At 49.1% G+C, this 15,196-nt stretch overlaps 1 protein-coding gene and 1 long non-coding RNA gene across 2 annotated transcripts in view; one reads left to right on the forward strand and one right to left on the reverse strand.

Moving 5' to 3' along the window:
- The window catches only part of RBFOX1 (RNA binding fox-1 homolog 1), a 2,204,869-nt gene that overhangs the window by 350,600 nt on the left and 1,839,073 nt on the right, over positions 1-15,196 (forward strand). Inside the window, exon 3 of the mRNA XM_082429022.1 lies at positions 240-299. Coding sequence (XP_082285148.1) covers positions 240-299 — 60 coding nt within the window. The remainder of the gene's footprint in view (positions 1-239; positions 300-15,196) is intronic.
- Positions 1-15,196, reverse strand: part of LOC309644867 — a 793,618-nt gene that overhangs the window by 278,592 nt on the left and 499,830 nt on the right. The window lies entirely within an intron of this gene.

Genomic DNA, 15,196 nt, shown 5'->3' on the forward strand with positions numbered 1-15,196 from the left:
TAATTTGTACTTCCAGCACATTTCAGTTCAGAATAACCATATGTGGCTAGTGGCTGCTGTATGGGGCAGCTTGGCTCTAGACCCCCTCCAGGAGAGGGGGGACAGAGGGGGCGGGGCGAGTGCCTCGGTGGCTCAGTGTGGTGAGGGACTCAGGTATCATGCTAAACTGGGTTACTCCAAATCAGAATTTTGTTCCTCAACCTGGCCCCCCAACCTATTTTTGTCTCTGTTTTTGACAGGACTACACATCTGAAAATTCAGCCCTCCTCTCCAGTGCCAAGAACAGTCCACAAGACTCAGTAAGTAGAAGCACTTTGCTGAACAGATTAGAGTTTGAAACTGCTTTTGCATCCTTTTTCGCCTCCTTGGTCGCCGTCATCAATCACCGGGAGTGGTTTTTACCTGAAACTGATCTTGCTGGAGAAGTAACTGGGTTTGAGGGAATAAAGGTTCCCAGGCACTCGCAGAATTTCTATTAGGAAACACCTGGGGCCAGAGTCTCAGCTGCGGTACATGATGTGAAAGATGAGGACCTCCCTCTGAGGAGGGCCAGGTCCACTGGGGAGCATCTAGAGGAGCAGCGACTGGGGGAGGGGCCACAGGCTAATCTCTTTACTTCTTGATATGAGAATGGACCCCACGGTGCTGGGAAAGTAGGAAGGAAGTTTAACGTCATTTGCTTGTCCCCACGGTAAAGATAGGGATGCTAACTGAGCGCTTTGGGGCCCCACATGGTGGCGGTGGACTTGGGTCTTCAGGGCGTGTGACTGTGGATGGTGCCAGATGTGGATCCTGTGCACCCCCCCAGCTGACATCCAGGTGTACAGCGGCAGAGATGCTCCCTGCACTTACTGTCCCCAAATCACTCCTGCCCAGCCTCTCCAGGATGTTTAACTGTGTGGTGCATTCCCCAAGTGCGGTCTGCTTGTGTACTGGTGGGGACCCTGAGATGATTTCAAGGGTCACACGGACTTTTGTTGTTGTTGTTTTGTATTGATCATTATTATTTGGTTTTATGATGATCTTCTCTTTATAGCAAATGATACTGGCTTTCTATTTATGGTAGTGATCTGAAATATCTTTTGAAAATATTTAAGTGAGAAAAAGGTGAGTTGACTTAAAGAAAAAAATAGTACAGGAAATACGAGTATGGAAGGAATAACAATGCAGATTATGGCAAGACATTGTGGTAGTGATAAGTGAATGGCTGAGAATAGATTCTTTTATCAGAGATGTTTGCATGGCTCTGGGCAGTGTCCGTGTGTGTGCTCTGATTTGGAATGCTTCCCTCTTATGCCCCAATCATGCTGATACTTTGTACAAAGCTGGACTCTCCAAGGTCCCACCTTTTGGCCTTTGTCTATTCCCCCTAAAAGACTTTTGAGGTTGGATTTTTTATAATAAACCTCATTGCTGGATCACCTGAAAGAAGAATTTATCTGAGATGCTGAGAGGAAGAGGAAGAGGAGGAAAGATGATAAGAAATGACAACCACACAACTGACTTTCTTGTCCCACGTTGCAGTTGACCAGTCATTTCTTCTTTGTTCTCGCTAAGTCCGCTCACCAACCCCGTAAGGTAAGTGCTGTCTCTGTCTTCGTTGTACAGATGAGGAAACCAAAACTCAAGTGCAGTAAATGTACCCCAGAGCACAGAGCCTGGATCCACCCTCTGACCCACTCCATCACTGGGGCACAGTCTTCTGGCTTCACCCCAAGTTTGTGAAATTGTCTCCCCATCTTGTGGATGTGAAGATGGTTAACGGAGCAGGAAAGTGTGTTAGTTACCTCTTGCCAAATAAAAAAATAACCCAGGGCCTCAGTCCAGGTACAAGGACAAACATTTATGATCTCACAGTACCTGTGGGTCAGGAATCTGGCTTTGATGGGTGGTTCTGGCTCATGGTTTCTCATGAGCTGGGGCTGCCATCATCTGAAGGCCTGACTGAGGCTAGAGGATCCACTTCCAAGATGGCTTAGATCATTACTGTCAGCTGGCCTCAGTTCCCCCGTGTGGACGTCTCCATAACGCTGCTTGGGTGTCCTTATCACATGGCTGGTGGATTCCCCCAGGGTGAGAAATCTGAGAGAGAGCAAGGCAGAAGCCACGATGCCTTTTGTGACCTGTCCTTGGGAGTCACATGCTGTCACCTCTAATGTATTACTGGGGGCCACTTTGGAGGTTGGCTACCACACTTTTCATAATCTTAAAATAACCACGTCTTATGGTTGCACACAGGATTCTTGTAACCTCACACCAAGTCTATGAAAAGAAAACATAAAGATCCTAAACACATTTAGCAGATGGGAAAATGAAGCCTGAAGCAGGAAAGTGACTCACCAAAGAGTCTTGCAGTTGGGGGTGCAGTGCAGAAGCTTTTAAGGAGAAAGTAGTTGGAAAAGAGTGGAGAAAACTCTCCACCTCCTATGCCCACTGTTCACAGTAAGACCAGTGGTGGCTGAGATCTCCATTTTCCATGAGCTTAGAAGACCATCCCCTGGATTTTCTGCTTTCTTGGGTTGGGTTAGGGATTCCCCAACCACCAACCTCACCTCATGAAGTCTGACGGGTTCTTTTTACTGGAAGCAAAGATACTATCCTGCTTGATTCCCCCTGGAGGCTGCAGACTTTTAGAGGTTTCCTGAGATTCAAGCTGTGAACATCAGAAGACCCTAACCCTCCCGTCCTTCCCCAATTTGACCTTCACAGTACCCTGGTCTGGGTCCTTCTGGCTGGAATCCACAGGTCAGCCTCCCAACCCAACATGTCATAGGTAGCAGCAGTCATTTGTGTGACCTCCATTGGTGGCAGCATATGGTGAACCAACCATTCTGGGTGGCAGTTTATCTCACGTCTCAATGTGCAAAATGTGTTCACTCTTTGATCCAAGTAATCACCTTTCTAGGAATTTACACCTTGGGGATGATTATACGAGTGTGAGAAGCTGTGTTTGTGTATTTGTTGAGGGATGATTGTATTAGCAAAAATAATAATAAAAAGATATACCTTCAATATCCACCAATAAGGAATTATTTAAGTAAATTATGTGCATCCATAAAGTCTAAATCTAAGCTGCTGCTAGGATTTCATGGTGAGGATTTATATTTATTGACTTGGAAAGATGCTCATGACATATTGTGGAGTGAGAAATACAGCATATATCATATGATTCCAATTATGTGCAATCATATTCATATATTAATTTTCTCTGAAAAGCAGAGAGAGATGTCAGAAAGGCAGATGGGAAATTCAACTAAATGGTGGTTTTTGCACTTTTTTTGACTCTTCAGATTTTATTTCTTTTTTTTTTACATTAAGCGATTGTTTTCCTTGATAGTAGAAATAATAATAATAATATTGATAATGACTATTTTTGAAATTAAGCAGTGAGTTCTGGGCTGTTAAGGGAGATTTCCAGGACAGCTGATGGCATTTTAGTAAAGTTTCATTCTCAGTTGTCATAGAAATGCTGCATTCCCCTTGGAGGGGTGAAAATGAGGTTTACCAGACTGAACCAGGGCCCAAAGACAGACTTTTTCGTCCTTGGCTGCCCCAGGAGGCAGGATGCCTCCGGCCGTGGCACCTTTCCACTCACTGCCCTGTGGTGCTAGCCAGCTCTGCAATTGCTGACCCCAGCTTTCCACTTTAGTGCTGTCTTCCAGAAAGGGCCTTTCCTGGACACATTAGATGCCACTCACTTGCACCCAGAATAAGGAAATAATAATGATCGCTAGCATTATTAGGCACCTAGGAAGTACCTGGCATTGTGCTCGGTATTTCAAATGTATTATCTCATCTATCCCTGGAGCAGCCCAGTGAGGGAGGAACTATCCCTAACCCCATTTCACAGGTGAGGAAACTGAGGCTCAGCAGAGAGTGACTTACTGAGTCTTACAGCTAATGGGTATTGGATCTGGAATTTGAACCTAGATTGGGCTGTTTCCTGAACTGAGCATAAGGCCACCTGGTTCTGTTTGGTGGTTCAGGGAGCATTTCTGCGAACATCTTAGATGTGGGGTTGAGTCCAGAGTCAGCAAGTAAGGCAAAAATCACACCTGGTCAAAGTTACCTGCTAAAGATCCCATAGGAGGATGTCGGGCTGAGACCAGCCTTTCTGCCCCTCCACACATCTGAGACAGCCATGCTTTCCTCGAACAGTAGAACAGACCGGAGTCTTTGCTTAGGCACTAGGTGAAGTGCCTGTGTTGAGGTCATCACACTGGATGCCTGGCATATGCCTGTCTTTAAACATTGGGGTCACTGCAGTCAAACGGTCATGTGGTGAGAGTCGCTTAGGAAATGAGACAGATCCACACTCAATTTGGGGGTTCGCTCTGGAGTGAATGCCTCCTAAAGCAGATGGAGGTGACACTGCTGAGCACAAATGACATTCTGCTCGCATTTTTCTCTCTTTCTCGATTATCCTGGAGACATAATGCAGTTAAGTAGCAGAATCCAAATTTCTACTTTGTTTTGCCTCATTCCAGAGCCATCTTTCATAACTCCTATACATTTCTGTAACAGATATATACTGTATTCACTTTCTTTTGTTACATAAAAAATCACCAGAAACTTAACAGCTTAAAACATCTGTTTATTATCTCACAGTTAACATGTGTCCAAGGCCCAGGCCTGGCGTGGCTGGGTCCTCTGCTTAGGGTCTCATGAGGCTGCAATCAAGGTGTCAGCCAGGGCTGGGGTCTCACTGTTGTTGGGAGAATTCTGTCCCTTGTGGATGGAGGGCGGTGGACCTCTGCTCCTAGAGGCAGCCCTCAGTTCCTCGCCACCTGGCCCTCTCATGGGCAGCTCCCTGCTCATGGCAAGTGGGAGAGTCTCTGTAGGGCACACTAGCAAATCGGAGCCTTAGGTCTATACATCCTAACGGAATCATGCGAGTGGTATCCCATCACCTTTGCTGTTGATTAGAAGCAAGTCACAGATCCTGCCCATACTCTAGTGGAGGGGATTATAAGTGGTGTGAACAGGGGGCAACCCTGGGGTCTGACCACCACTGATTCTGTGCTATGAGAGTCCTAAGATGAGTCTAAAGTTCTCCTTGTCTTGGGGTGCAGGGTCTTTCCGTCCAGTATCCTCCCTTCCTCCCCCAGGAGAGGGCTCACAGTCCCCCATGAGTGCTGGACCCTCCAGTCATCCTGACCTATGCCATCTAGCCATCTGGGTGTCTTAACTTCCTCCCCATGTTAATCATGTGGGAGGCTCCCTGCTGCAGCCTCAGCAGCAAATGAATATTTAATGGAATGCTGCCACCTTTTGGAATTTAGCAAAAGTGATCTGTGTTGTTTAGAGGGATGGATGTGAAGCTCTGGGAAGAAAACGTGATCCCATTCCCTTTTACACCCATACCCACTTGCCCAGCCTTTATTCCGCTGGGAGTTGACCAAGGTTTGACGCCAGATTCTAGAAGAAAGAAAGAAAAGGAGCCAGTTTCTTCGTCAGGCAGGTTAGTTGGTCATTTCTTCTCTGGTTCATAGTTACTGTTAGTGCTAACAGGCCTGTGCCCTGTTTTACATTCCAAGAGGCAGCAGGACATACAAGAAAGAGCTTTGGTGCTGGATTTCATCCCCGGTTCTGCGACCAGCTCATCTGTAAAGTGTGGGTCCACCAGGCTCTTTCAGCTCTCCACCCCCTGATCCCCCGTTGTGGTGCCTGTGCCCAGGTATGGGAGACAGGTAACACCCCATTTATAGATGCCAGTCAATGGGCGTGGAGCTAAGGCCACTCCTGTCCTCAGCAGAAAGGAGTGGCACCTTCGATTATAATGACTGGTAATTAGGGGGGAGTGGCAGCACAGGTGCCATGCCAATGCCGGGTGGCTCCTGGAGACTCACAGCAGCCGACTCGGAGCTGCCTGGCTGTCTGCCTCCCCTGTTGGTTCTCTTCCTGTACATTCAAAGGCATTGCCACCCTCCTGTCCCCTGGCATCCTTGGCATTTCCCTCTCTTACTCCCCATCTGAAGTCAGCAAAGCTTATCCATTCTCCCCTCAGTACATCCCTACTGGGCCCACTGCTCTGGTCCATGCCTTCCTTACATTGCGTCTGGATTTTATAACCAGCTCTAACCAGTCCTCCATTTCCAGCTCTTCCCTCTCCAACTGGTCAGCCTCACTTGTTTGACCAGGATTCTCTCCTTTTCATCATGTTTCAGTAGCTCCATGCGATGTGTGAATACAGTATAAACTCCTCCAATTCCAAGTTGGGCTTGGGCCCCATCCTGCCACTCCTCCAGCCTGGGTCCTCCCGTCTCCATGCGCCATCTTCCCTGACTGTGGACCCTGGCTCAGTTTATCCCCTCTGCTCGAGGTCACCCCCACCGCCAAATCTAACTGTCCGGATTCCTCACCGTCCATCAAGATCCATCAGAAAAACCTTGCCCCCAAATTCTTCCTAAGTCTCTCTGGCTGCACTGAGTTTCTCCATCCACTAGATGCCCTCCGCCCTCCACTCCCCCTTCCTTCCTCACCTGCTCTCTTGCTTACCTCCCCTTCTCATCATCTATCCCTTCCTCCACTCCCCTCCCCTTAAACAAACTCTGTTGCAGTCGGTGCTAAGAGTCCGAAGGTACAAAGATGAAAGAGACCCAGACCCTGCCTTCCAAGGGCTTGCAGTCTATGAGGGAAGGCAACAATGAATACAAAGAAACCCATAATGGAGGCACGATCTGATTGCTCCTCAGTGGAGGCAGAATACAAAATTCGGTAGTGGCACAAATAGGCAGTCAGAGAAGGCTTCCTGGCAGAGGTGACACAGAGGGGCAGCGTGGGCATGGGCTTCAGTCTGGCTTAGGTTCTGGAGGAGGGGCTGTTGGAGATGAACAGGAGGGGCGAGCACACCCCCGTGCTCCACGGTGGGCAAGGAGTTGGGTTTTTGATGTGGTTGTTGTGGGGTCCCTGGAGAGTTTTAAGCTCATGATTGTCTTGATCCGATTTGCATCTTAGAAAGAGCTCCCTGGGACCTGGCTTGGGAGCCGCAGACCTGGAGGAAGCCTTGGTCCTCCTCAGGCATTCTTCCCTCCTGCACCCCACCGGAGCTGGCCTCCGGGGCAGAGGTGTCACCGGCTTGACACCCAGGCTTCCAGGCACGCTCTGCTTCTCATAGCTAATACGCCTTTCCATAGCGTCTGCTCGGCAGCACACCAAGTGTGAGGACGAGATAACAGCATTAAGAGCGGAAGGACAAAGCTGATGCTCGGGGCAGTGAGACATGGAGGCTTAAATTCTTTCCCTTCAGAATGTCGCACATGATTTTGGCCACGTGGTTCTGATGAAAGCAAGCCAGGCTTGCCAGGATGAAATGCTAAGTGGTGCTCACGACCTCGGGCACAGCGAGTGCAGAGGTCTGCTGCTCTGATGAGCAGCCATGCCATTTCTCTCCACCGCTTGCTGCCAGATAAAAGGGGGGAATCTCTTTGGCGATGTTCCCAAACCCCTGAGGATGGCTGTGTCCCCTGGAGACACAGGGATCCTGATAGGTTTCCAGTGCGAGCGTCGCACTTCTGGTTGGGAACGAGCTTTCTCCCCACCTCCTGAGGGAGGGTCTAAAATACAGTGGGCGCTCAATAAATGCTTGCTGCTGAATTGAATGAGTGAGTGGCAGAATCAGTTTTACTGATTCAGGGCACCCCCAAAGGCTCCCTTGTGCCTCGTCCAAGTCAGGACTACCTCTCACCAGCTATCCTCCTGATTTTTATCACCAAAGGTTGATTTTGCTCATTTGTGAACTTCATATAAATGGACCCCTGCAGTATATATGCATATACCTTCTTTCCTTCAAGATCATCACTGGGAGATTCAGCGACGTTATTGCATGTATCAGTAGTTGTTCTCTGTAAAATTGTTGAGTAGTACTTCATCATTTGCTTATACCGTAATTATTTCATTCACTCTCCCACTGATGAGCAGTTGTTCTCAGTCTGGGGCTCTGCACACTCGTGTACCTGCTGTTTGATGGACATATACACCCATTTCTCTTGGGAATCCACCACAGGGTATATTTGGTTGCAGAACAGATACATGTTTAGTTTTAGTGGTTACTACCCCAAACTTTTCCGAAGCAGTTGTACAAATGACCATTCCCACCATCAATGAATATGAATCCGCTTGCCTGCTAAGCCCTTTGAAAGAGTATGTTGTGATTCGTCATAATGGCCCAGAGTGGCAGATGTGGTCATTATCCCCCTCGATTCACAGAGGGACACACTGAGTCTCTGCTGACTTGGTGAAGGCCATTCAGGGAGTCAGTGATGGTGGGGGGCTTAAAGCAAGGACTCTGCTTCCAGAACAGCAGGAGCTCTTAAACCAGCATCGTGTACTATGGATTCTGGGCAACTGTGCTCTGCCATGGAGATGCTGGGGTCCAGGAATGGCTGTGAGACAGAGGGCAGGATGGCGGAATGGTTACGTGCACAGACTCGGGAGCCAGGCTGCAGGCACTGACTTCTAGCTCTGCCACTAACTCCAGATGTAAGACTGGGCAAGCGGCTGGACCTCTCTGCACCACACTCCATGTCTGGAGTTGATAAATCAGGTTGTTGTGAGGATTAAGTGAATTAATATAGGTAAAGCCTTAGGGGCGGGCACCAGGGAAGGGTTAACTCATATTATTATTATTGTTGCTGTTATTTTCAGCTCTGCCCACTTTAATTGCTGGACTTAGCTTTTGGGGAAGAGGGCTGCAATCTCAGCCAGCTCTAATAGTTGTCAGGCAGGCTGCATAATTCTCACCCCCTTCCCCTACCCTCTGAAGGTAGCTGGCCTTCCGGATGAAATCTGGAATCTAATTTTGAGCCCTGATCATTGGTGTCACGAAGCCTGCTGGGGTGCAGTCCGGCTGGTCACTTCTGAAATGAGTCTCTCCTCTTTAGTGCCCCTGATAAGAAATGCAGTCTGTTTGCTCAAGGTTTTCCCCTTTATAGAAATGGTCAGATTCCTTTCTTTCCACCATCTCCATCCAGCAAATCCATGCCAAATATTGATGTTTGGTAACTACAAATATCACACATAGCTTTTAATCAAGAGAGACAGTGGGAAGATAAGGGAAGTAAATATGTCTCTGTAAGGTAGTTCAATATTCTCAGTAATGATTTTGCTAAGAAATAAAATGACTGGAGGGAGGGGAGAGGCTCTGTGATATGCATTGTGAAATGGGGTGGACCACCTGGAACAGGCTGGACCATGTCTGGACCCTTGCTCCCAGCCTGAGGCTTGAATTTAAGTTAGATGGTTCATTACCCGAATCGGTAGATATGATCTCATTTACAGAAGGGAGAGCTGTATTTTAAAATGTGAATTTCCAATATGCCATCAGTCTCTCCCATTCCCAGCCAACTTCTGTCCTCCGTTGTCGCTTGTCTGAGACGGGAGTGGAATGTGAATGTTGGGTGCCCCACTCTGGAGAGAAGTCAGCCTGCTGGGGGCTGAGGGGAGGTCAGCCTCCAGGCTTTTGCCCACCAAGGTTATACTTCCTTCATGTGGGGACAAAGGGCAGTACCCTCCTGGAAGGTTGGCAGGTGTCACACATCAGGAGATGTTTGGCCAAGGTTGACACAGGGCTACCCCAGGCCAGTGGGTGACCAAACCAGGTGAGACCCCATGACTTGGAACCAAACCCTGGTCCACAAGGTGGGCCCCAGTAGCTCACTGCAACCCAGCATCATCCCAGTGCCTGCATGTTGGAGGAGCCTAACACATTCTGAGTGAGTGAATGAGTGAATGAATTAATGAATGAATAAATGAATGAATTGGTGCGCTTGCCTCCACACCGGCATTATTGCTCTTGCCTTCTTTGGCTCCTACTTTGGCTTTTCTCACCCTTCAGTAGCCTTTGCTTTGGATTTTGATGTCTTCAGCTTCTTTTAGCTGATAAAAACGACAAATCTCAGAAACCACTGTCAACAAAAACCAGTGATCCATCCATCCACCCATTCATCCATCCATTCATCTACCCAGTTTTGGGCACCACCATGTGTCAAGCCCTGTGTAGCTGCTCAGGCTGTAGTCATCAGCCAAGACACGCCAAGGCCTGCCCTCCTGAAGCATACAGTCTAGTTGGAGAGACAGAGTAAGCAGATAAACAGTAAAGGATGTCTACAGATGGAGGATGTTGCCCTGGGAGGGCCTGTTACAATGAAACCCGGTCCAGACGGTGGGCATATCTGGGGTCCCCCCAGGAGGGAGCTCATGAGCTGAACTCTGAAGGAGGAGAACAGGATCAGGACAAAGGCAGGGAGTAGAACCTTTCAGACAGAGGGCAGTATGTGCAAAGGCCCTGTGGCCAGAGGGGCGTGGTTATTTCCAGGAACTGTCAGAGGTCTGCCAGGGTGGCTGTTTCCCAGATGAGGCCAAAGGGATGGACAGGACAGGGGTCAGCCCACACAGGGCTCCCCAGCCATGGGAAGACACTGGTCTTTATCCCAAAGCAGTGGAAAGCCTTGAGAGGTTTTGTGGGAGGTGATCCAATTTGCATTTAGTGATGATCCCTCTGTCTCCTTTGAGGGGCCTCACTTGGAGTAGGGGCAGAATTGCAGAGGCGACAGAAGGAAAAACAGCTGTTGGCATGGCAGTGGTCATCTCCTCAGGCCCCAGGAGGACGTCTACCTGCCATCCAGGTGGACTTGCTTCAAAAGTCTTGACACATGTGCCCGCACTACACTTGCTATCGCACAGTTGAAGATGGATTCCCCAACATAACCTTCTGGATTTTTGGCAGAGGGGGAGTAAGTAGATATTTCTGTACTTGGGCTGCAGCATTACCCCCACCCCACCCCATGCATACAGGATCTTCTGCTTGCTTTTATGCTTTTATGTCTGCCCAGCTGCTGATGGAGCCTGGTGACAGCCCAGAATAGGACTCCCAGAAGCTGAGGTTAAGTTGTCTAAAAATAGGAGGCAGGGGGAGAATGAGGGAGGCATGTCCCAATCAGGAATTTTCATTCCTAGATGCCTGTGAGCTGATAGTGACCCCAGAATATCAGGTCCAGCTCATGGGACTGGTTCAGACTATCATTTTGCGGAAGGAAGCCTTCCAGTGCTGGGGCCAGGCTGGGGTCGTGTTAGTGGGGCCGGGGTCCATCACTGAGTGGAGGGGTTGTAAGAGTACTTGATACGCACGTGCTTCTATGCCTTATCCTTATTTTATTACTCAAATCAAAGAGGGTGGCATTTTTTTTTCCCGGCTGTCATCTGATGGGTGGATTCACTGGTGGGCCTCACAAGTCCCTCTCTCTGATCTTTCTTATCTCCCATTCTCCTCATCTGGGGTCCCCTTGGACTTTTTATCTTGCCGCCACCCTCTAGGGTCCCAGTCACCCTTCAGTTTTCCCCTCGTGGGGATGTGGGAGGGAGTGTCATATCCCTTGGGGGCCCTGAGAAGAAAGTCCAGCCTTTTCCTTGCTAAGACTGGCCACCTCTCTTGGAACACTCTTGTGTATTCTCACACTCCCCAGGTGTCTTTTCTATCTTATCAAACACCCCTCTTGGTTGGAAAGTGGGGTCGGGTGGGGGACCCTGTTCTGTTACACACAGCCTGGGACTTGCATTTTTCTTTCAACAACTGGGACTGCAGACATTTTTAAACTAGAAGGAAAAAGCCATTTTGGGCACAGATTAGAAACAAACTCCATCACCCTCCAGGTCCCCCGGGGACTGTTGAGGAGGGCTCCAGACAGGTGGGGGTATTGTCAACGCAACTTTCATCTTTCTGGTTTTCCTCCCTGAGTCCACGGGGATTTCATAAACATTATGTTGCTCAATTTCAGTTCAGTGGCACGGAGTCATTCCAATGTGTTCTAATTACTCAGACATAAATGATTTCTGGTGCACTTTAAATGATTTTGGATGCACTTTTGTCTCTCAGGCTGCTGATTTATACCTCCCTGGGACTTTGATGTTGTGCTTCATTGATTTCTTTTAAGGCTCTTCAGAGGTATATTGATTATAGATGGAGCATTTCCCTGTTCATTTGCTCTGTAATTCTGAAACACTCTCATTTTCCAGTCATCAACACTCCACCCTTACCCCCTGCACTTATGCTATACCAACAGCAAGAGGACACATTTATTGAGTGCTTACTGAATGCAGATCCGGGTACTAGAGGCTATGGGTGAGTGGAAATACACAAATTACATTAAACACACATTCCTTCCAAGGCATCCTTATCATTTAGACAAAGGGAGAACACACACACGGACTCGTGGGACATGACAGGGAGGCCATGGGAGTTTGGTCCACAAGCTGCAAAGGATGCTTGGCAGAGAAGAGGAATGAGAGATGGGTGGGGCCAGATCTCTGTAGTGATGGTCTGTTGGCGTGGTGCTTTAACAAGGCAGCTGGGTGTGGTCCTGAGGATATGGTAGGGGTCCCAGCTCATTCCCATGCTCATGGTCTTGAGCTTACCACTCGATGTTCTTGAGCCTTAGTTTTTTCATCTGTAAAATGGAACGCATCCGTCTTGTCAGTTAGCCACTGTGGGTTGAGCACTTAGTATGTGCCGGGCAGGGGCAGAACCATGTTTTGTGGGACCTGAAGCTTAATTTTGGGGGGCCCTTTAAGAAAAAGAACCCCTAGTTATGAATGTCTGACTGGGTTTCTGCCCTGTGGTGGAGCCCACTAGGGTTAGCACCAGGGTCTTCAATGCTTTTTAAGCCCTGGACTTGTTTTCCTCCCAAATTATTTGTTGCATGGATGTCCGGTGTGTAAAACAAATAATAGCGGATCTTCTGCGTTTGGGAACCCTTCCTTTCCTCGAGACTGGGCTCTGAGGTGCCTCCAGGAAATGTGTTCTGTGACTGCTCTGGGGGTGGAGTCAGGATCAGGACTCAGCCCTCCTCCCTCCTCCCCACTCAGGATGTTTCTTGGGGAGCATCTCTAAGGCAAGCCCCGTCTTGAGAGGGACAGCATGGACCCACTTAATGGACAGAAGAGGAGACGATCTGGCCACCACAGGCTGCTCTGCCATCCCCCGGGGCTGCCTGCAGGCGTCCATCAGTGGCCAGACCCTCCCCTTTCCTGAGGTGCCAGCCTCAGGATCCCACAGCTGAGACCTGCAGAAGGGAAGATGCTGAGCACCCGCCACCTAGTGACCGTCTGCCAGAGCTGCCACTCCCAGCACCACCTGGGAGGAATCTTCTCTCTGGGCAAGAATGAGGTGGCGGACGCTGGTCAGCAAGGTTCCCAGGCTGCCCTTTGAGAGGGCATGGCTCACATTAGCATCTTGCTGCTGCCTTAGAGCAGGAGTGACTCATGTCAGATTGCCCCGATTCTCCCATGGAGCCTCTGCCACTGTGCACATGGGCTCCCAGTAGTGACACCTCCCTGCCTCTTCTCCCCTCCATCATCACTGCCCTCCCTGTCCTCGCTCTCTTCTCCTGCCCTCCCTTCCTCCCTTCCTCCCTTCCTCCCTTCCTCCCTTCCTCCCTTCCTCCATTCCTCCCTTCCTCCCTCCCACCCCTTCCTCCCCTCCTCCCCTCTCCTCTTCCTTTCCAGTCTCCTCCTTCCCCTCCGCCTCCCTCACTCCTTATCCTCTCCCCCGTCCTGCCCTCTTGCTCCCAATCCTTCCCATCCTCTGCCTCCTTCCTTCCCTCCCATCTCCTTCCTCCCTCTTCCCGTGGCTCAGCCAGCCTTCCTTTAACTAAATAGATATTTTTGGTGGTTCTGTTATTTGGTCTAGGTGGAACGCGGGTCAGTTGTTGAGTTAGAGGCTAAGCCACGAGCCCTAGCTGTGGATGCTGAGGGGTTAAGATTTCCCTCGTTCATTCATTCATTCGCGCAGGTGTGCATGCATGCACTCACTCATTCACCGAAGCATGCACAGATTCAATAAATACATTTTTGAGGCTAACTGTATGTCAAATATCATGCTGGGCACAGACCCCATTTCTGGCTTTGACCCTGGACGTACAGCACAAGGTTTTTCCTCTCTCTTCTCTGCCTGGAAAGCTCCTACTCACCTTCAAGTTTGGGTACAGACTAGGCTGTGAGAACTCACTCCTCCCACCCATTAGCCCTGGGGTTTTTTGAAGAGTTTACTGCTTCTGTCTCCTCCAAACCCAGTCAGTCCAGGGTTGCCTAGCAGTCAAAGCCATCCTTACACTGAGTCACCTCACCACCAACCCCCCACCCAAAGCTGGTTTTTGTCTGCCTGGCACTCTGTGCTCTCGAACGGTTACTCTTGTTTCTCTCCCTAAGGGCACTCTGTACACAATAGCACCCCTAGAAATCCAGAAATTGGAGCACCAACAACGTGGGAAGGGCAGATGAAAAGTTTTCTGCATCCTTGGGTTTTACCAATCCCATTCGAATAGAGTTCTGTTTATTCCTAGGGATTTCATGAAAAGGAGTGCTTTCTGAGGACTGACTCCTGGATGTCTTGTGTTCTATTTTGGTTTTGCTCTCTTCCTCTGTTTTCCCAAGTTAATGGTAGGAACAGGTAAAGTAGGCTTGCAGTTACGTTTGTCATTACAGAGTGCAGGTCAGGTAGCCAATTATAAGATGAGAAGGAAGGACGGTGAGAGCGTCTACACTTGGCAGCATCTCCCAGCGTTCTCTGTGGAAGACACCACTCTCATCTGAGGATAATGTCCAAATACCGGTGTCTAAGCTCTGGTACAGTAGGTGCTCAATAAATGATGGGCAATTTGAAAAATCAGGGTATAACTTACAGATCATAAAGTACATATCTTAAGTGGCAGCTCCATGAATTTTCACATGTGTGTACCCCTGGGATACCACCATCCAGTTCAAGATCTAAAACATTTTCATGCTTGGAAGGTTCCCTGGTGTCCCTCGAAGTCAGAACCACCCCACCCAGAGCCTCCACTACTGGCTCACTCCCTCTTTAGATCAATTTTGTCTGCTTTTGAACTTCACATAAATGGAATCCTGACTTCTTTCCCTCTACATTATCTGGGAGCATTGTCCATGTAGCAGATGGTTGATGAATCTGAACTTGCTTGTTGAATTTATTGTCCGTGCTTTGGACTTCTCATCCTGGGTTGAGTGGAAGCCATCTCAGGAGGGTGAGTCAGGTTAGTTTCAGCTCAAGTTTGCTCCTCCTTATCTTTAACAAGGACTTTACTGAGCCCGGCACCAGCGAGTGTTGGATCTGTCACCCAGCCTCCCATTGCTGCTGGGTGGGATCATGGGATCCTAAGAACCCGGTGTGGGCAGGGGACATTGGGTC

Source organism: Balaenoptera physalus (assembly GCF_965194825.1).
Source record: "Balaenoptera physalus genome assembly, chromosome: 16".
Taxonomy (NCBI): Eukaryota; Metazoa; Chordata; class Mammalia; order Artiodactyla; family Balaenopteridae; genus Balaenoptera; species Balaenoptera physalus.